The 24,401-nt window shown below is 26.3% G+C and overlaps 1 protein-coding gene across 1 annotated transcript in view; it reads right to left on the bottom strand.

Moving 5' to 3' along the window:
• Window positions 1-732: 732 nt before the first annotated feature.
• Window positions 733-24,401, bottom strand: part of LOC119573294 (elongin-B-like) — a 41,385-nt gene continuing 17,716 nt past the window's right edge. The window contains 3 exon segments of the mRNA XM_037920458.1: window positions 733-4,482; window positions 7,145-7,179; window positions 7,181-7,293. Of these exon segments, the coding sequence (XP_037776386.1) occupies window positions 4,374-4,482; window positions 7,145-7,179; window positions 7,181-7,293 (257 nt within the window). The 3' untranslated portion in view covers window positions 733-4,373.

Raw genomic sequence — 24,401 nt, 5'->3', positions numbered from 1 at the left:
AAGCCCCCCAGGCAAAGTTTTTTGGTTCAGCAAGGCAATGTTTGCAGATTTCGAGAATGGTCAGTGGTCAAAACAAACATATGTACCAGGCATCAAAGGTTCCACAGCACTAAGGTATAGTATTGTAAAAAGGGTAAATAAGAGCTATTGATTTGGATAAGTAGATAGAAGAAGGGGATGAAGAAGAGAAGGAAAAGAAAGAGGGAGAAGAAAAGACCCTGCAAAATTAGTTGAGGCGAGAGATCCAAGGCAGGGGTGATCATTGGGCCTCAGTCTCCACCTCCTAAGCCCCCTAACAGCAACAGGCAACAACGAGCAAGGAATTTGGGGTGTGTGTGAGTTACCAGTATTGGTACTTTCCTTTTTTGTCAATAGATTTCATGATTTCCATGATGTGCTCTCACTCCCTTGCCTTATTCCTTGATTAGTCATGGCATGAAATAGTTTTTTTTTTTTTTTTTTTTTTTTTTTCAGTGCTATAGATAGTTTATATTATAAACATGGACCTTCAGTTCTGTAATCCTTTTTTCACACAAAGACAATCTCAGCCCTGTACTTTGAACCTTGCCTATGGTATTTTGCCACAAGATCTATTTGACAATAAAACTGGGTCTGAGAAATTTTACTCCTTTAGATATAATTATTTTTAATACATATTTTCCTGTTACAGCAGGAGGAAATTAATGAAAATATTATGTTAAAATTAAGATACAGGTCAATAAAATTTTTAAAGATTTTTAAAATTTACTTTGTTCTAAGAAAACATTAAAGTAGCTTTACAATAGTTATCCTCTTGTATGACAAAAGAGCTTAGCAACTAGAAATTCAGTTTTGGAACTTGGGAACAGAAAAATGCAAAGCTCTTCACAATGATTTGAACTGAAAAAAATCCACATATATCTATTTACAGCTACAATCTTTCCTGTTTGATAACAAGCACAAAAAGCGTGAGATTGATAGAAAATAAAATAAAAAGGTGTTGAGCACTCCGTAACATAGTATTGTCAGCATCCGTATTTTGAAATAATAATATCCTATTAACCTTAGCTTTTCTCTATTAAATACCATAAGCAGGAAAAAGGCAATGTTACTAGTATTTTAGTGAGGGCTTTTTATTTGTTTTAACAAAGGGAAACATCCATTTACAAGGTGATTATCTATCAACCATCAAATTACCAGAGAAATACACTTCTACATTCAGAATTGCCTCACGTTTAACAAGACAAACGAAACCAAAAATCATTCTGCTTTTTGCTGAACTTCAGCTACGAAGTTAAAAGAAAAAGTGTTCAACTAGAAAAGTTTCTGCAAGTTCAGCTCATTCACAATAAAAGGCAATTGTGTGACATGTCGGCCATTGGTAAGCATCATCTTAACTGCCAACAGTATTCTCTTTGTCAGATTAATAATCTCTCTTCTCCAGCATACAGTATAAAAGTAGTTGATCTTTGTATAGCATATGAGCTTGCAGCGTAACTTCAAACTGGATCAACGTCAGTGTAGTGAGTGCTAGGCCTCAAAACATCTCACTAAAGCAAGGATAATTAGGGATGATGCACAAAAACAAAGTTTGTTGTTCAGTCATTTGTGTATCCTTTTATATCCTGGAGCATCTTGGTTCATTTAACTAGTGTCAAGAAAAGATGCCTTTCTTTGTCCTTCTAAGTCTGGTGTCTCTAAAACTCGCTTATATCCTTTTAGTTTTTGCAGTTTTTAAGTACTGTTTTCATTATGATATGAAAATTAAGATAAAAGAAAAGCCATTGATGCAATGACTCCAGCTGCCTGTAGTAATCTGACAATTTTAACTTTTTTTTTCTCCCTTCTGATTTTGAGTGATATTTTGTGTTCACAAGTAGGCTTCTGGTAGAATATGTAGCAATTTTCAAAAAAGTAATACTAATTATGCAGGGTCTTGGGGAAAAATGCAAAATCTGCACTTATCCATGCATCATATTGGAAATCTTGCAATAGATGGGTATAGATGTTTGAAAAAGTTGAGACATCATAAAACAATTGTTTTATTCTCTATATCCATACGACTTAAACAGCCAACCTGACTTAATTTCATCCCCACATTTATCTGAACAAATTTTCCCCCCATACATAACACTCAGTAAACAAACACCTTTGATCATCTTCCATTTCTTTATCATAAAACAAAGTGAATCAGCTGCTTAACTAGTGTTGCAGCCCTCTACAAGTTGCAAGGGGAATAAGGGTCAAAGACTCAAAACAAACCAAAATGCCTAATTTTCATCTAATTTTTTTTTCTTCTTTTCTTTTTTTTCTTATTTCAACACATAACCATTCTGAGGACTTGAAATCATCCAAGGCTTACCTTGGTAGTACAGCTGAATGTTGATAATTGGGACTTGTCAACTATATTACTTTGGAAATTATTAGGGGCAACATTTTATTACTGTATTGACATACCTATTAATAGCACCTTGTTTTACTTTATTGATGGGTCCTGTGAACTAATATAAGTAATGGTTTTAAATATCAAACTCCAATGTGGTAAAGAACAGTATACTTTATGAATCATACTATCTGTACAATAAAAGAAAAGAAAAACAAGGTTTAAAAAATCTGGACAGTATGTATAGAATGTTCAAAATACAGTAATAATTCCTATGCTATAGAGTTTTTTTTTTGGATTAAAGTAATATGAACTTTTTTCCTCCTAATAAATAATAATCTATCAAACTTTATTCAAATACACCTAAAAGCATGTTTTTTTTTTTTTTCTTTTTTTTTTTTTAGGACAGTGTATTGTAATTTTTCTAGTACATTATATAGTAGTGTGTACTGTTGTCTGTTTACACTAAATTAATTCAGTTATTTGCAAACGCACACAACAGAAAGCTAATGAAAATAAGAGAGTTTTCCACAACAACCTCATAATAACCAACAGTACAACTGTCCTTTGTAATTTAATAAAAACATTGCTTTATGAGCAACAAAAATAGAAATGTGGTGGCACTTTTTTCTTCATCTAGTCTGCCATAATTTTTTTCTACTTTCTGACAATACCTGCATCAATTAAAGTTCAGACACTCATGTTGTGCAGTGTAATATACCTTGGAATGAAGACAATCAACCTTTGCTTCATAGTACACACATTTTAATATGGCTTCCAAATGCAAGTTGTGACCAACTAATTCATACACACAAAACATTACCATTTAATAAATAAAAAGATATATATATGCACACACACATATATATATATATATACATATACATCTACTTATATGCATACAAAAGCATTTATGTATATATATATACACACACACAAATGTATATATACATATACAAATATACATATGCATATACCGTACATGCACATAAATACATTCCAGACAAAGCTCCAAACAGATTGGCCACACAGATCAAGTTGAAATAAACCTAAAAAAATAGTGAATTAAAGAAAAATTCTTACCACTGAATTCATCTCTTTTAATCAGCAGTCCTTACAATATGAAACATACTGACTGCTATTACACACAAAAGTTGTTATATCTTTTCCACTTTTAGCAGTGTATTCCAATTCTAACATTCCTGATTACTTGTGTATATATATACACATACACACGCACATATATATACATGTACATACTTGGGTGTGTATATATATGTATATATATCTGTATGTATGTGCATAAGAATTTTCTTCCTTGAGTAAACTATGCTGTTAACCCACTTGAGCTAACATTAAGTTCTACGCATTAATTCAGGGATGTTTCACAAAAGTTTTCGAAGATGTAGGTGTTATAACCCATTTAACAAAATTCAACTGCACACATAAAAGGCTTACAAGTGAGGATGTATTTCTCACTTGCAAATCATCCAGATTTATGCTTTTTTATATCGAATGTCTTGGGCTGTGATGAGCTAGTCATGCAAGTGAGTAATGAAGATGGACCCTAAATGCTTAAAATATATCATGGTTTAATAAATTGGGAATAAACATGCAGATGGATACTTTTATGCCTCTTTTTTCCCAAAATAAGAGAATAAATTCTCTCTTTCTCTCTCATGCAATTCAGAGATTCTGACTCACTATATCTTGCACTCTGTGGTACAAGGGCACAAATTTACAGGTTGCACATACAACACTGGGTGAAATGGTATCTGGTTAATAAACCTACTGATGGGACTCTGGCAATTAGGGAGAAAAAAGGAAACCTTGCATGTTCTTACACCATTATAATAGTTAACAGGGAGAAGATGACGTCTTATTTTGATGACTAAATGAAAAAAAAGGAAAAGAAATTTCACAATGATCATATATAAAAACTTTTCAGAGGCCCAACAGGTTGGTGAGAAGGCTTGGTGAGGTAATCTCCAGTTGCTCAAGACCCCATGCCTCAATTAAGGTCGTGAGTTTGAGGTTCCTGAGGTTTCATCACTTCCGGCAGCTCAGGGGGGGATGATAAAGGTGTGATATCAAGCGGCTCAAAATCTCCATTTTCCTGCCTGTGAAAGTACGAGTTTGTGTTAACATGGTCTCAATTCCTTTTAAATTGATCACTGAGGAGTATGAAAGAAAAGTTCTGAGTATTTGTAATCAATAACATACAGCATTTTCAAAATCAATAGAGATTCCCAATACTACTATTCTTCTTCTCTAATGAAAGAAAAAAAAGGGAAAAGAAAAAAGACATAGTAATATGATTTTCTCCTGATATTTCAAGAACTGATACTAACTATTGTTTGTAGTGTCAAATTCAAGAAGACCATCACTGTAATTTTTTTTTTTTTTTTTTTTTTTTCTGGAGGGAGGGGGGAATGGTAGGGAAACAATTAAAAATAAAGACACAGTGGCCTATTTTGTTACCCCCCTGCAGACATCACTCTGTTGGCATATGCACCAAATGAAATCATTTAATTAATTTTTCCAGTAAAATGACATCAAACCACGACAAGCCATGGCAACAGTGATTCATGTTTGTTAAGCTTTACTACAAGTAATCACTTAAAGTAAATATTCCAAGTTTATAAATGGGATTTTCCTATGTCTACTTAAAATTGTCTTTCTTCCTCTCATCAGACGACATAACCCATTTTCTATTAGAAATATGAAAAATAAAGAAGAAAAAAGTTGGGTGGTATTTCAATTGTACTATATCTTTGTAGTTTTCCAATGCCTGAGACTTCTTCTACCCCATATGCATTCTAAGCTTTAGTAACTTTATGGCAAACTGTGAACAGATTTTCCATTTACGAAGACCATCTCCATGAACTTCAGTGTAAAGCACAATGTTCAGCAGCCTTTCATTTTTGGTATCCTAAGGCCACAAAATCCAAAGTTATATCTATCCATTAGAGTGTCATGGAATTTTATCTGGTAAATCTTACATCTGGCATTACTTGCACCTCAACCTTTTGAAAAATGAAAAAATATTTATTGTAACCATATATATATAAACTGCAAATACAATCTCAAAATATGTGAACAGGATCTGGTAAATGCAAAAGTCACTAAAAATACCTTTACCACTTTTACAATCAATCTTCTGAGTAATTATAATTGTTCAATCATCATGTTCAATCATCCTGTTTTCTATGGTGACAACGATTTTGGCGTCATGAAGCGCCAGTGGAATATACTGTGACACCCACATTGATGTTACAATTCCACTTCATATTAGTTTCTTCTGAGTGATCCCATATTCTGTTCTGGATCTATTTCTTAGACTCCGTAAATTGCCCTAGATATTCTATAGCTCCACCCACCATCCCTCTTCCCACCAATCACATAAATCAGCTAGATTATGCCCCACCCTCCACCCACAATGAGAAACTATCATTGGCAGAGTCTATGTCACAGTTTCCCTCTCTGTGGTCTTACCCTTGTCCTCCATATCCCCCTATCCCCCTATCCTTCACTCCATACCCCTCCACCAGGGAAGGGCGACTGTATGGGGGGTCCCTGGTTCATTCCTTGGGCTCTTACCCTCCTCTCCCTCTCCTTCATGACTCAAACATCTTACTTCAAATAACTTTGAATGACTGTATATTTGACAATCTTTGCATCTCTCTCTCTATCTCTATCTCTATCTCTCTATCTCACTCTCTCTCTCTTTCATACACGTGTGCCCGTTTGTGGGTGTGTGCCGATACCTGAGCAACACGCTTAATTTATCCAGAGCAAAATCTGAAATCTGAAAGCCTTTGCATATTTTTTCTTTTCCTTTTTCTGTTTTAAGTAAAAGAGACTTTCCCATTAAAATCTCTTTTTTCAAAATATCGAAGTATATTTTCTACCTAAAAATAGCTTAACTTTCACATAAAGCTATGGCAACAGTCAAACTTTGAAAATCTACTGAAGTGTGACATCCCTAAGAAATATTAACATCTTTACAGTATCCCCCCCCCCCCCCGATTTCAGAAGAGTTTCAATACATGATATTCGAGTGCAAGAATAGATATATAGAAATCACAAACCTTAAAAAGGAAAAATGCTCCTTTAAATACGAATGCCTAGTAATAAATATACATCTAATGTTGCTTCAAGAATATCTATGCAGTATTCTTGACTAGCTTGTAATTTGCCATTTTAACTACCTTTTTCCAATTGGTTTTAACTCATTGATACTAGCAGTACATGCAGTCACATAGTTAACGAAGACTCAATAATTACTAGACCTACTTGACCTCATCAACAGACCCATTTCTTCAATTTTTGGAGAAAATTTTGTTTTTATTACTATTACAATTGTTAAGAAAGTTTTAATAATGATAATAAAATAATGACAATAACACTGACAATCATAACCGAAACAATTTTTTTTTTACAGACAACAAAAGAACAGGGTAAATAGTGCGAGCAGGTAATACTTAATAGTTTTTTTTTTTTTTTTTTTTTTTTAACTCACTAACCTATGGTCAAAGTAAGACAAAGGCCACAAAATATGGAAATAATGGAAAGTAATGAAGCCACGACAGTTAAAAGAAAATGTGAATCTAAATCTCCCAAGAGACACATTATATGCATTAAGAAAGTTTCCATTATGTATCCTAAACCAGACGTCGCATACACTTTTATATGCCATAATGAGCACATCTTTTAAAAGTATATAAAATTTCTTGGGATCCTATGGAACTCTGCATAAACAGAAGGAGGAAAGCTACTTACCTAAATACAAGTGCAACGGTAGCAGGACTCTGAGCTCCGTGCTGTCTGGGCCGATAGATTGTAGTCGCTAAGCTGTTTGTCATCATCGAATATTTCTGTCCCACGTTCGTTCATTAGCTGCTGGTTCTCAGGTTCAACTTTCATAATTCCTGAGGAGACATAACAAACTGTGCATAAATCTGAACAAAAATCTAGCATGGTTGTTTTATAAGGCGGCAATGAATCAGAGGGTAGCCTAGACACCTATGTGGCAATATTTTCACAAGACATTAAAATCTTCCCATGCATAAATGCACAGTAAATCAGATTCTGGGCTCGGATACGTGGATGCATACATACATGCACTCAGAAAATGAGCTTGCACAATATATATATATGTGTGTGTGTGTGTGTGTGTGTGTGTGTGTGTGTGTGTGTGTGTGTGTGTGTGTGTGTGTGTGTGTGTTGTGTGTGGGTTGTGTTTGTGTGCTTGTGTAATTGTGTGAGTGGTGTAGTGATGTGTGAGTGAGTGTGTGTGTAGTGTGTGTTGTGTGTGTGTTTGTTTGTGTGTGTGTGTGTTTGGTGTGTGTGTGTGTTGGTGTGGTGTGTGGGTGGGTGGTGTGTTTATATATATATATATATATATATATATATATATATAATTATAATATATATTATATAGTTATATACCATATATATACTATAATATACATATATAACATATATATCAGATATATATATATACATATATATTACATATATATACATATAATGATACTATATATCTCATATATATACATATAATATACATATATATACATACAATATATTACCAAGAATATACATCCTATATATACAATATATACATATTTTATACATATATATCTATATATATACCTATATACCTAGATATACATGTATACACATATATATCCAGATCTACCACATATATAGACAGCATACCATTACATATATATACACATATACATATATATATTATATAGTATATATATATAATACATATATCTATATATACATATATATATATATACATATATCTATATATACTATTATATATACGTATATATCTATATACAGATATACATGATATATATATATCTTTATACATCTATATATACTATATATTTACATATCTACAATATATATATATATCTAATATCTATATATAGTTATATATACATATATAATTATATATATATATAGTAGATACATATATATATATACTATATCTATAGATACATATATCATACTATATGCATATATCTATATATATATACATCTACTATATTATACCTATATATTATATATATACATATAGATAATCTATATACATATATATATCGATACATATATATATATTATAATACATATATAGTATATATATATACATATATTATATATCTCTACATATATATAATACATATATATATATGCATATCTATATATACAATATATATAGACCCTATATATTACTATTACATCTATATATATACATATATAATATACCATATATACATATATAATACATATCTATATATACATATATCATATATACTATTATATCTTCAGATATATATATACCTATATATATATCAATATATATCATATATATGTACATATATATATATACAATATACATATATATATATAACATATATATATGTAATCATATATATATATATCTATATGTCATCTATATCGTCTATATGTATATTTATATATATTTATATATATCTATTATTTATATATTATTTATCTATATATATATAATATATCTAATATATATTATATATATATTTCTCTGTAGCATATTTATATAATCTATATAATATATGTGTATATATATATATATATATATTTATATATTTATATATTTATATATCTATTTTATATATTTATATACTATATCTTTTATATTTATAGTATTTTATATATTATATTTATATATATATATTTATATATATATATTGCTATATATATCTATAATTTCTATATATAATATATATATATATATATCTATTCAATATATATATATATATCTAATATATATATATATAAAATCTATATATATATTATAGATATATCTATATATATATAATATTTTTTATATATTTATTTTATTTTTATATATTTATATATTTATATATATTATATATATTTAATATATATATATATATATATATTATCTTTATATATATATATATATATATTTATATATATATCTATATCTTTCTATATATATGAATTATAGAGTTATATATACTATATATATATATATTTATATATATATTTATATATATATTTATATATATAATTATATATATAGATTATTATGTATAGATTATTATTATTATTATATATATATATATTTTATATATATATCTATTTCTTATATATAAGATATATATTTATATTATTTATCTATTATAGGTATATATTATATGTTATATCATGTATTTATATATATTATATTTATATCCATATATATATATCTATTTATCAATATTATAATATATATTGTATATATATATATCTATGTTATAATATATATTATTAGCTATATATCCATAAATATATATCTATCTATATATATTATAATATATATATATATCTATATATAATATCTATTATTTTTTTATTTATATATCATTTATATCTCTTTATATATATATATTTTATATATATACTTTTTATATCTATATTATTCATATCTAATTATTTATAATATATTTTTTATATTATATACTATTCTTTCTACTATTTATATCTATATTTATAAATATTGCAATCATAGATATCTATCTATTGATATATATATTGATCTATTTATCTATATCTATCTTTATATTATCTATTTATATATATATATCACTCGTATATATATATACTATATATCTCCTTCTATAATATAGATATTTATCTATATCTTTATCGTCTTTATTATTTTATCTTTATCTAATAGATCTTTATATATTTTATTTCTCTATATATATATATTTATATATCTAATATCTCTCTCTCTCTATATTTCTACACATATATTATCTATATAAATATACTCTTTACATCTATCTATATATATATATACTATCCCATAATATATCGATATATAATTATAATCTCTAGATCTACACTATCTATTATCTCTCTCATTCATACGCTACTATATTATATATAATATCTTTATTATCTATCTATATCTCTATATATATATCTATCTCTCTCACTATTATCAGAATTCTATATTTTTTTTTATTCTATACTACTTTATATCTATTTCTATACTATTTCTATATATCTATTACTATCTCTCTATTTTATCTTCTACTTATTCTCTCTCTTTTATATCTACTTTTTTATTCTTCATATCTATTATATATTTATATATATCTTTCTCCATCTATATCTAATAGTTCTCTACTCTATTTTTTATATCTTTTCTCTATATCTATTCTTTCTCTATCTCTCTCTCTCTCTCTACTCTCTCTCTCTCTTGTTATTCTCTAGCTATCTCTCTATCTCTATCTCTCTCTATTTATATATATATCTATCTCTATCTATATATCTATATATCTCTATCTATTTATATATCTCTCTATTTTCTATCTTTATCTCTTTATATATATAATATATCTTTCTATACGATCTCGCTTTTTATCATTTTCTCTCTATCTATCTCTTTCTCTAGCTCTCCTATTTTATATCTCTACTCTATCTCTCTCTCTCTATTTCTATATATCCTCTATATTTATATCTCATACTCTTTATATTCTATCTATATAGTCTTCTCATCATATACTATATTTTATCTCTATATATCATATCTCTCATCTATCTCTTTTATCTCTATCCATCTATCTTTCTCGCGATATATATCTCTCTCTTTTCTATATAATCTCTATATCTATCTACTTTCCATCTATATACTTTAATATATATCTATACTCTCCTCTATCTAATCTCTATATACTTTACTCTATCTCTTTCTTTATTCTATAATCATCTCATCTATATCTCTTTCTATCTCTATCTATCATATACTATTTATATCTCTATATATTTCTATATCTTTCTCTCTCGTTCTACTATCTTTATCTATCTTCTACTTTATCTCTATTTATCTCTCTCTCTCTCTCTATTTATCTAATCTATATATATATTTATACTATATTCTCCTATTTACTCTAATATCTCTACTCTATCTATCTATATATAGCTATTTCGCTCTCTCTCGCTCTATCTTGATATATATATCTCTCTCTATCCTTTATATCTTACTATCTCTATTTATCTTATCTCTATCAATATATATTTGTATCTCTATCTACATCTAGCATTTTATAACTATAATATCCCTATATATCATTATCTATATCTCTATCTCTGGTATATACCTCTATATTATATTATCCCTATCTTCTACTCTCTATCATTTGCTATCTCTCGCCTCATCTATCTATCTATATTCTCTTCTATCTTTTATCTCTATATCATTTCTTTATATATATATTATCTACTATCTAATCATATATTCTATATATCTTATTTATATATCTATCTTATATAATATTATATCTCTAAAATCTTCTCTCTCATATCTATCTATCTCTTTTATATATCATATTATCTTTTATCTCTTATCAAATATATATAATATTTATATATATATATATAGTATACTATTTCATATATCTATACATATCTATATCTCATATATTCTCTATCTCTTTCTATCTTTTTCTTCTCTTTTCTTATCTATTATTATTTTTTTATTTTTATCCTAATTTATATATTTATAGTCATTATATCCCTTTTTTCATATTCTCTTTTATTATATATCTCTATATTTCCTCTATTTTATCTTATCTTTATTTTTTTCTCTCTCTCTCTCCTCTCTCTCTACTCAATATATATTATATCTCTATCCTCATATTTTCTTATCAACCCATTATTATTCAAAAATCACCCCCATTAATAATATTATATAATATATATATAATTTTATATATATCTATTATTTTATCTTCTTAATCTTTTGTGTGTGTGTGTGTGTGTGTGTGTGTGTGTGTGGGGTGTGTGGTGTTGTGTGTGTGGTGGTTATCTATCTTTTTTTTTTTTTTTTTTTTTTTTTTTTTTTTTTTTTTTTTTTTTTTTTTTTTTTTTTAAAAAATTTATTTTTAAATATTTTTAAAGTATTTTATTAATTTTCCTATATATATTTTTTATTTTTTATATTATTCTATATATATTATATATTATATTATATTTTACCCTAAAAAAAAAATATAGTAATTATTATATAAATATATAATATATATATATATTTATCATATAATTATATATATTATTTATATTATATTATATTTTTATATTATAATTATTTCTTTTTTTTGTTTTTTTATTATATCTATATTATTTTTTATCTTTATTTTTATTATATATTATTTATTTTCTTAGTTATATTATTTAAATTTATATATTTTTTGTATTTATATTATCCTTTTAAAAGGGGAGATATTATTTATGTCTATTTTTATTTTTATATATTTATAGTATATAAGTATAAAAATTAATAATATTAATAATATTATCCCTTTATATCTTTTTTTTTTTTCCCCCGTTTCTTTTGTTTTATCTTTTTTTTTTTGAGTTATTTTTTTTTTCTTATATTTAAATTTTTCTTTATTTTTTTTTCTTTTTTCTATTCTTTTTCCCTTTTTTTTTTTATTTTAAAATTTTTTGTATTTTTTTTGTTTTTTATTATTTGATTTTTTTTATTTATTTTTTTATTTTTTTTTTAATTATTTCTTTTAAAAATTTATTTATATTCCCCTTAATTTTTGTATTTCTTTTTTCATGTATTATCTTCTTTTATTTTTCTTTTTTATGCTTATATTTTATTTTATTTTTTTTTTTTTTTTTTTATATTTCTTTTTTATTTTTTATTATATTTTTTTTCCCCTTTAATTTTTTTTTTTTTAATTTTTTTTATTTATTTTTTTTTCTTATCTTTTCATATTCTTTTAAATTTCCCCCCCCCTCCTCTTTTTTTTTTTTTTTATTTTTTTTTTTTTTTATTATTTTTCTTTTTATTTTCCCTTCTTATTTTTTTGTTCTCTTTTCTTTTTTTTCTTTTTTTTTCGTTTTTTTTTATTTTTTCTTATTTATTTATCTTTTTTTTTTTTTTTTATATATATAAGAAAAGATATATATTTTTATTATAAATATAATAATTTAAAAATAATATTATATATAATTTTAAAAGATAAAGGGATTAAATATTTTTTTTTTAAATATATAATAAATTATAATATATATAAATAAGATATATATATATATATATATTATAAAATATTTTACATATATTTTTTAAAATGTATATGTTATAATATATATATATAATAATATATAATATAAAAAATTATATAAATTAAAATATAGGTAAGATAATATAAAAATATTTTATATATAAAATATATTAAATATTAATTTATATAATATATAACAGTGATAAGAATATACACCAACACACATAACATAAAATATTAATAATATATATATTATAATATATATATATATATATTATAAATATATATATTTTATATATATAATATATATTTTAAAATATATATATATTTTTAATATTTGTGTGTTGTGTGTGTGTGTGTTTTGGGTGTTTGTTTTTGTGTGTGTTTGTGTGTATATATATATATATAAAATAATATATAAATATATATATATTTAAAATTATATAATATATAATATGTTATATATATTATATAAAAATAAATTATGTGTATAAATATAAAATATATAAATTAAAATATATTAATTAATAATATAAAAAAGTAATAATAGGAAATAAAAAAAATAAAGATAATAAAAAATAATATTGATATATAATAAAAAAAGAATTTAAAAAACTAATATTATTATCATTATTATTATAATTATTTTTTTATTTTCAGTGAAAAATATATTATTTTTTAAAAATAAAAATAATAAAAGTAATGTAATAAAAGTACTAATGATAATATAATAAATAAAAATAATAATAATAATGAATAATAATAATATTGATAAAGATATTATGTAAGAGTAAAAATAACAATAGTAGTAATAAAACATAAAAAAATTTAAATAATAATAGCAATAATAATAAAATAATAATAATAAATAATAATAAAATAATAAAAAACAAAAATAAAAATGAAATAATAATTATGTAAAAAAAATGATAAAATAAAAAATTTTTATAAAAATTCCTATTTCTTTTTTTTTTATCATCTTTATTGTCAGATTAATACAATTCTTTCATCTTTAAAATTTTGAAAAACCCCATTTGGAATATATCAAAAAGGGGGTTTTTCGAGTTTGGATTTTTTTTTTTTTCCCTTTTTTTTAAAATGGACACGGTAGTTTTTACCCGTTTATAGCTTATCATTTAAATTATTGCAGCTATGTTTTTTTTTTTTTTTTTTGAAATTATACTAAAAAAGGAAAACAAAAAGTCGTTTTAAGAATTAATAAAAAATAATAAGATTTAAAATATTATTTTTTTCAAAATTTTTAATTTTAAGTTAGTAATATTTTTGGTTTTATACTACTAATGAAAGTAATAATAATAACAATAATAACAGCAAAATAATAATGATAACAAATCTGACAATATTATTTTTATTTTTATCATGATGTTGTTATTTTACTTTTGATAAAATTTTTTTTTATTCAATAATACTAATAATAAAGTATAATAATAATAATGATCATAATAATAAAATAATAATGATAAAAATAATAAAATTTAATAATAATAATAATAAAATAAATAAAAATAGCTAGCGATAACAACAATTAAATAATAATAATAGTAAAAAAAAAAAATAATGAAAAATAATATTAATAAATAATGATAAAAAATTTTTATAAAAATTTTATTTCTTTTTTTATCATTTTATTGTCATTTTTAAGAAGCTTATATTATTTCTATCCCCCTAATAATTGCCAAAATCATCATTGAAACAAAAAAAACGCCATTTTTAGATACTTTTAAAAGGGCTATTTTTTACTAGATTTGCCGTTTTTTTCGATTTTTGGATTTTTTTTTCCTTTCCTTTTTTATCATTAGACACAATAATTTTATTTATGATTATTATATCTTTATTTTTTATATCATATTATCGTTATCATAAATTTTATTTTTATATCCATTTTTTGAAATTTGTTATATCATTTTTATCATTATTTTGCAATAACGGATGAATTTTTTTTTTTGCAATTGTTTTAAAATAACAACAAGTAAAGAAATAACAAAATAATAAAAATAATAATATTTTTAATCATTTTATATCATCATTTAATATCATCGTTATTATTGTAATTATTACTTTTATAATAATTTTTTTGAATTAATATAATAAAATAATAATATGACAATAATAACAGTAAAAATAAAAATAGAATATCATGAGAACTATTATCAGTTTTATTATATTATAGAGGAAAATTTTTTATTATTACATTCATATTTTTTTTTGTAATAAATAACAAAAAATAAAAAAAAAATAATAGAAATAATAATAATAATATAATAACAGAAATGCAAAATATAATAATAATAAAAATAAAAAATAAAATGCTAATAATAAAATGAAAAAAATTTTAATAATAATAATAATAATAACAAAAAATAACAATTATTATTTTATTATGATAAAAAAATAATAATAAAATAGTAAATAATAATGAATGTTTAAAAATAATAATAATAAAAAAAATTTTATCGCAACTCTCTTTTTTCTTCCCTATCATCATTCTGTAGATTAAAAAATTCTGGAAATTTATTTCATATTATTTAAAAAAATGGAAAAAATATCATTGAAATTAAAAAAAGGGCTTTTTGGAGTATACTCTAAAAGGCTTATTTCGCTAGTTTTTCCCGCTTTACGCCTTTGTGATTTTTTTTTTTTTCCTTTTATATAAATCGACCGATTACTAAAAATTTCATGATAATTTATCTTTCTTTATCACGTTTTCTCATTTCATCTTTTTCATACTTTACACATTATGTAAAAACCTATATAATTATGCAATTATTATATTTTTATTATATTAAATGAAATTATTGCAGCTAGATAATTTTTGCAATTAATAATAATAAAAACAATAAAATAATAGTTATAACAATAAAGTAACAAAATAATGATTTTTATCAAATTTTCCATTTTTTCAATATTATCGTTATTATTGAATTTATTACAGTATAACAAGATTTTTGCAATTATATTACTAATAATAAAATAGAATGAAAAATACCAATAATAATAATAGTGATAATAACAAATTGTGAGAACTATTTTATTACTTTTATTATCATTTTTATTTTTTTATTACAGTTTAAACTTTTTTTGTAATAAAAAAATAAAAGTAATAATAAAAAATAATAATAAAAATAATAATAATAATAATAATAATAATACAAAAAATAATAATAAAAATAATGGAAATAATAGCAATAATGAAATTTTAATATTAGTAATAAAAAATAATAATAATAAAATAAATAATAATAATAAAATTTTATAAAAATTTTCATTTTTTCATTTTATCATAGTTTGTCTGTTTAACCAATTTCTTATAATAAAATTATTATTACCCAAATTCCAAAAAATCACTAAATCAAAAAAAACAGGGTTTCGGTATTCTTTAAAAGGCTATATTTCGCCCAAAAAATTTTCCTTTTTTTCGACTTTTTTGGGTTTTTTTTTTTTATAAATGGACACGATTATTATTTTCATAAATTTTATATCATATCATCGTTTTAAAAATTTATCAGCATTATCGATTATTATCAGTTTTTTCATTATAGAAATATTTTCATCATTTTTAATCTTTGCAATTATTTCAGTATGATATATTTTTTTCAATTTTTACAATAATAAGAAACATTAAAAATAGAATTTTTTTAATCATTATTTAATGATTTTCGTTTTATTTATTTTTACAGTTATTTTGTAAGTATTTTTTGGAATTATACTGATAATAAAATAAAATAATGGGCAATAATAACAATAAAATAATAAAATATTATGAAAAATATTTACATTTCATTATATCATAATTTTTTATTGTAGGGATGTGGGTTTTAATGAAAAAAATAAACACAAATTTTTGGATTCTCTTTTTGACGCCTACCTGTGTATAAGCCAGTGTTCCCCTAAAAAAAAACCACGGTACCCATCCAGATTAATATAGACCCTAATTTCCTGCCCTTTAAAACAGACTGGGGACGGAGTGTTGGGGCACCGCGCGGGGAGGGGAAGACACCACTCTCTTGGGAAAAAGAGGCCGACGGAGCCCCGGAGCGGGGATATTTAGTTTTCATTATATAATATTCATATATATATAATATTAATATAATATATATATATGTTTCCCGTTTTATCTTTTTTTGTGTTTTTTGGAAGCCTATTAGCATTATTATGAGAGCACCTTTATGTTGCCCCCATTTCAACCCCCATGGGAGCGTGTTAAGGGCCATAGGCTTGAGGAACCAGAATGAAAAAAAAATAATTTAGTATAGCTTTTTAAATTTTTTTTTAATTTGTATTTTTTTTTTTCAAAGATTTGCATTTTTTTAACAAACATTTTTAAAAAAAAACTTGTCTTTTAAAGGATATTTTTCCCCCTAATCGTTAGGGTTGCCTGGCCAAAGAGAAAAAAAAAGTTTTACCACAAAAGAATCGCACCTTTTACGATATATTATGTATATATATATATAATTTTAAAATTATTTATATAATTATATATATATAATATTATATATATATATGTATTATAAATTTTAGTGTATATATATACATATATATAGAAATATATATATATATATATAATATATATATATATTATATATAATATACTATATAAATATATAAATATATATATAATAATATATTATATATATATATATAATGTATATAATATATATAATATATATAATATATTATATATATATATATATTTTCCTTGGAATTAGGAAGTAGAGGGAAAAGGATAGGAAAAGAAAAGAAGAGCTGAAGAGGGGAAAAAAGAAAATTAAAATAAAAAATATATATACAAAGAGAGCAATAAAAAGAGAGAGAGAGAGAGAAGGAAAAGAGAGAGAGGAAGAGGAAGAAAAGGGAAAAAGAGAGAGATGAGGAGAGAATAGCGATAGGAAAAATGAAAAAAAATTAGAGGGTAGGAGAGAAGAAAGGGAGAAAGAAATGATAAGCGAAATGTAGAGTAAGAGAGTTTAAGAGAGAAAGAGGAGGAAAAAAAGAACAGGGGAGGGAAAGAGGGAGTACGGGTGCAAGGCTTTTCCGAGAGAGGGTCAACGGGCTTTACCCCCGAGGACAGCAGCCGGGGAAGCCCCGGGCCTGCGATCAGCCGCCTCCTAAGGAGCCCCCTCTCTGCGGGCCCAAAAGCCTCGGAAGGAGGACAAAGGGAGGTTTAATGTATAGTTATGCTGGGTTTAATTTGGTTAGGTAAATTCGTTAAATCATATATTTTGTTAAGGTTTGGTTCAGTTAATTTTGGGGTTGATTTGTTTAGTTTTGGTTATGTCCATTTGGGTTTGGGTTTGGGGGTTTTTTGGGGGCTGGGTATGGGTAATTTTGATTAAGCTGATGTATGAAAAAAAAACACTCTTCCGTGCTGATACAAGGGAAAGGAAAAACCCACAATACAAAAAAAAGATTTATTGAAAGTGAGGACATTTCAAAACCACGGTTTCCCAATTTTCAGTCTAAAGGGGAAAAAAGGGGAGAGGAGGGGGTATAAAGAGAGAGAGGGGAGGCAACGCGGGAAACCAGGGGGGCGGGGGGCAGACGAAGGAAGCAGAGGGGGGGGTCAAAATCGGTCGGAGGATCGGGCGGACTATGCCCCGGGTACCCGGGCCCTACGGTAAAAGGGGCGGAGGATATGAAAAGGCAAGGGAATGTCAGCAGGAAAAAAAGCCGCTTTTCAATTTGGGAAAATTAGGCAGCGGGTTTTTAAAGGGAAGTTTTCCACCAGTCGGCAGGGGGGGAAAATTCGGGGGAAAGGAAAAGGGACAATCCGCGCTGGGACCAGCCCCAACTGATGGCCAGTGCCCATGTGGCAAAAGGGCTTTTATTGCTGTGCCCCCTTTTGTTACCTGGGGGCCCCTTTAAAAAGTCTGCGGGGGGAGGACGTCCCAAATTTTCCCTTTGAAAGGGAAACCCTCGGTGGTGGTCCTCGCCCAAGCCTTTATTGCAAAAGGGCCCCAAAGGGCCCTGTTGGTTTGACACCCCCAAATTATGCCCCCCGATAGAAACCCCGTGAAGCTTTTGCTGAACCTTCCACCGTCGCCTGAAAGAGATAGCAGCCTTTTTTCCCGGGGGCCCGAATCTATACCAGAGGTTCAGGGTCACCCAAACCCTCGACTCCCTCTTTTCTAGGGGCCTTCCCAAAAAAAACCTTTAAGCCGGCCGGCCTCGGGCCCCCATCATCTTCTCTCGGGGATCTATGACTTTAACCCTTCTGCGAGTGTTTTCACTCCCCTTCTTGGAAACCTTTCTCATGTCACCTGCGCCACTTCAGGATTTTCATCCCCCGCGTTCGTGGAGTACCCCCGGCGACCATGTTTAAGTTGGGACTTTGCCTCCCTGTTCACCAAGGTCCCGTGATGTTTGGGGCCTTGTTTTTCTCCAGAGGAGACCCCCCGAAGGGGGACCCCGGGGTTCCCTCTGCCCCCCCCGGAGCCTTCCCCCACCCTGATTTCTGTGGGGGAGTCTAATTCCCTTTCTTTCGAAGGTCGCTTTTACTCTCACACTTTCCCGGTTTTTGGCCCATGGGCTCTCCCCTCTCTCCAGTCCTGGCAAACCTGTTCTTTGGAAATCTTCGGTCTGGGGCTTCCCCCTTCCATCTCCATTGGGCCGTCGACTGGAAAGGTATGTCGACGACGTCTTTGCTCTCGGGCCCTCATGACCCTACTCTTTTTCCGGGGTTTTTCCTGATGCACCCTAAACTCTCTCTCTCCCCAAATCCTTTTCAAGGGGAATGGGGGGTTTGGCAGAAAAGCCCCCCTTTTTTGGGACCCCCTAGTCCATCGCTTGCGCCCCACTTTCCCCAAAAGGGGGAAAAAACCATGCATAGTGGTAGTACATACCCTTTTTTCTCATACTACCCCTCCATGGGGAAGAGAGGTGTTGCCACCCGCTTTTCCTTCGCCCCCTTGCATCGTGACCCCCAGTACCTGGATGGAGAGATCGTCTTCTTCGTCGCTCTTTCTCCAAATGGGCTCCCGGCAGTTCTAAACCCCGCGTTATCCAGGGCACGGGACCTTCTCCCAGACCCCTCTAAAGCCCACTCTCATTTCCCCGCCCTCACCCTTTCCCTTTCCCACTGGGGGAAATTTTCTCTCCTCGCCCTCTTCACCCTCTAAAACTGCAGGCTTTTCTTTCCCCCGGTTTTGAACCCCTTCCGTCAAAAACCCTGGCCCAATACTAGCCCTCCTTCCCCCGGGCCGAAGGTGGGAAACCTTGCTTTTCCTTGTGCCCCCCTTTGAAAGCAGTATTTGGCGAAACGGGCGCCAGTCTTCCCTGTCTTTTCTGTTCAACAAAGTACGCTATTTTCCAGGGGACAAACAATAACGCCCTCTTTTCCCAACCAGTGGGCCCATGGCCATCAGATGGACTGGTCAGCAGCCCACTTGTTTTTCCCTTTCCCCGCCGATGTCCACCCCCGCAAAATGGGGAATTTTTCCCTTATAAAGTGTGCCAAATTTTCAACTTAAAACAGCGGCTTTTCCCCGCTGAAGTCTCCTTGCTTCTCATATCCCCCGCCTTTTTCCCCGTATCCCGTTTCCCCCGACCTGATGTGATCCCCCTCTGTTTCCCGTTCGTCTGCCCCTCACCCCCCCCGGTTTCCCGCGTTGCTTCCCTCTCTTTTTTATCCCCCCCTCCTCTCCCTTTCCTCTTCAGCCCTGAAGAGGAATCCAGGGGTTTTCGAAACTGTGTCTCACTTTAAATAAAATTATTTTTTGGGTTTTGGGGGTTTTTTCCCTTCCAAGCTAAATGTAGGGTTGGGACGTTAGTTCGGGTTTCAGTTAGGCTATTTTAAAGCTAGGTTGGGTTTAGATTTGATTTTAGTTTAGTAAGTAAGGAGGTTTGGTTTAGGTTTTAGTTTTAGGTTGGGGTTTAAAGTTAGTTTGCTTTGGGTAAGTAGTTTCATTACTTTAGATTAGGTAAATTTTACGTTATATTATTTATGTTATATTTGTTATGTTTTAAATTTAAAATTAGGTTTTTTTTAGGTTTGTTGAGTATGATTAGGTTTTGTTAGGTTAGGTTAAATAATAAGGGTTACATTTCTTTCGTTGGGTTTTTAAATAATGTAACTTAACCCAAACTAAAATTACCCTACCCTACCCCCAAGCTAACAAACCAGACCTAACCTAAATTTAATGAATCTAGCGAAATATAAGCCTTTTGAGAGTATACTCCAAAAAGACGTTTTTTTTTCCCTTCAAATTTTAGGGGGTTTTAGCAATAAAATTTGGGTAAAATGATAAAAATTTCCAGAAAATTTTATTTTCATGACAAGATGATAAAAGTGAGAAAAAAGAAAAATTTGGATAACATTTGATGGGGTTATTAAAAATTACTATTATTATTATTATTTTTCCTTTTTATTTTTATTATTATTTATTTATTATTATATTTTATTATTATTTCCTTATTTTTATTTTATTTATTATTAGCTTTTAATTATTAGTTATACCAAAAAAACAATTTTAACTGTAATAATAAAAAATAATCAAAAAATTAAATATTTTAAAAATGATTTAAAAACAATAATCGTTATTTAAAATTGTTATTTAAAATTTTTTAAATTTTTATTATTTTCATTTTTATTTTTCATGGTGATAATTGCAAAAATAAATTTTCAAAAAAGTAATAATTTTAGTAAAAATATATTAAAATTTTGAAAAATGATATAAAAAAAATTTTTAAAAAACGGTTTTTATTGTTTTTATTGTTGTTTTTACTATTTTTATTGTAGTTTTATTTGTATAGGGTTTTAAAAAAAAATATTTTTTACCTGCCCAAAAATTTAAAAAAAATGATAAGGGTTTCAATAATGTGATAATAATTGCAATAATGGGGATAATGATGATTATTAGAGGGTAAGGAGTGATAAAGACAATAATGATGATAATTTATGTAATAATGGGGATAATAAAAGGAAAAATTTTTTTCCCTATACAAAAAAAAAGGTTTAAAAAAAAAAAAAAATCCCAAAAACGAAAAAAACGGCAAAAACAGCGAAATATGCCTTTGGAGAATATAATTTCCCAAAAAAAAGTTTTTCCCCAAACCTCTAATGATTTTTTGGGAATAATTAGGGTAACAATGATAAAAATTACCAGAATTTTATTAATCATGACAATAAAAGATGATTTGAAAATGAGAATAAAGAATTTCGAAAAACCCTTGGATGATTATATATTAAATTTTATTTTCATTGTTATTTTTATTATTTTTTATCATTATTTTTTATTATTATTTTTTATTATTATTTTATTATTTTATCATTATTTTATTTTTTTTTATTATTATTATTATTATTATTATTATTTTTATATTATTATTTTTCTTAATAATTTTAAAATTAGTATTATGCCATGGAAAAAATATTATAACTGTAAAAATAAAAAACAATAATAATTAAAAAGTATAAAAAATAAAATACGGGTCGTTGTAACATTTATTAATATTATTTTTGTTTTTATTATATTTATTATTATTTTCACTGGGAGTATATTTTCAAAAAAAAATTATTATACCCGTAATAATTAAAAGTAATAACGATATTAATTTGAAAAATGAATAAATTTAATTTTTATAAAAACGTTATTTTGTTTTTATTGTTTTTTATTCTATTACGATTGTAGTTGTTTTTAGTAAGTTAAAAAAAAATATTTTTAACTGCAATAATTGGCCCAAAAAAAATGATAATAATTGCAAAAAATGATGATAATAAAGCAATAATAATGTAATGATAATGATGGAAAAGACAATAAGATGGGTAATCATGTAATAATTATGTAATAACAGGAATTTTGTCCATTTGAAAAAAAAAAAGTTAAAAAAAAAAAAATATCCCAAAAAATCGAAAAAGCGGGAAAATCCCAGCGAAAATAGCTTTTAGGTATACCCAAAAAAGGGCGTTTTTTTCCATTAAATTTTAAAGATTTTTGGGATTAAAATTTGGGTAATAATGATAATAATTTACAGAAATTTATTTAAACATGACAAAAAATGATTTAAAAAGGGAAAAAAAAGAGAATTGGGAAAAAATTTTTGATTATTATTTTTTATATTATCCTTATTATTATCCTTAATTTTTTATTTATTATTATTTTTATTATTATTTTTTTATTTTTATTTTTTATTATTTTTTTTTTTTTTTTTTTTTTTTTTTTTTTTTTTTTTATTATTGCTATTTTTTAAATTTTTATTATTATTATTATTATTATTATTATTATTATTTTTATTTTATTATCATTATTAGGTTATTATTTTTATTATTAATATTTTTATTATTATTTTATTTTTACTTTATTTTAAATTTTTATTATCATTTTTTATATTCCTTTAATTATTTGTATTTTGCCCCAAAAAAATATATCATAACTGTAAAAAATAACAAAAAAAAAAAAAAGTATAATAATAATAATAAAAATCGTTAACATATTTTTATTAATATTATTTTTTATTTTTTCAAATTTTTGTTTTTACCGGTAGTATAATTGCAAAAATAATTATTATAACAGTAATAATTACAGTAATAACGATATTAATTAGAATAATAATATAAATAATTATTATAAAAACGTTATTATTGTTGTCATTACTATTATTATTGTAGTTGTTATTAGTATAGTTGCAAAAAATATATATTATAACTGTAATAATTGCAATAATAATGATAATAATTGCAATACTGATGATAATAATTGCAATAATGATGATAATAATTGCAATAATGATGATGATGACGATGATGATAACGACAATAATGATGATAATCATGATAATAATGATTATAATAACAGGAATTGTGACCATATATAATAAGAAAAGGTAAAAGAAAAAAAAATCCCAGAAGTCGAAAAAGCGGCAAAATCCAGCAGAATATAGCCTTTTGAGAGTATACTCCAAAATGACATTTTTGCCATTCATTTGATGATTTT

Source organism: Penaeus monodon, chromosome 5 (assembly GCF_015228065.2).
Source record: "Penaeus monodon isolate SGIC_2016 chromosome 5, NSTDA_Pmon_1, whole genome shotgun sequence".
Classification (NCBI taxonomy): domain Eukaryota; kingdom Metazoa; phylum Arthropoda; class Malacostraca; order Decapoda; family Penaeidae; genus Penaeus; species Penaeus monodon.
This window is presented reverse-complemented; position numbering and strand designations above follow the sequence as displayed.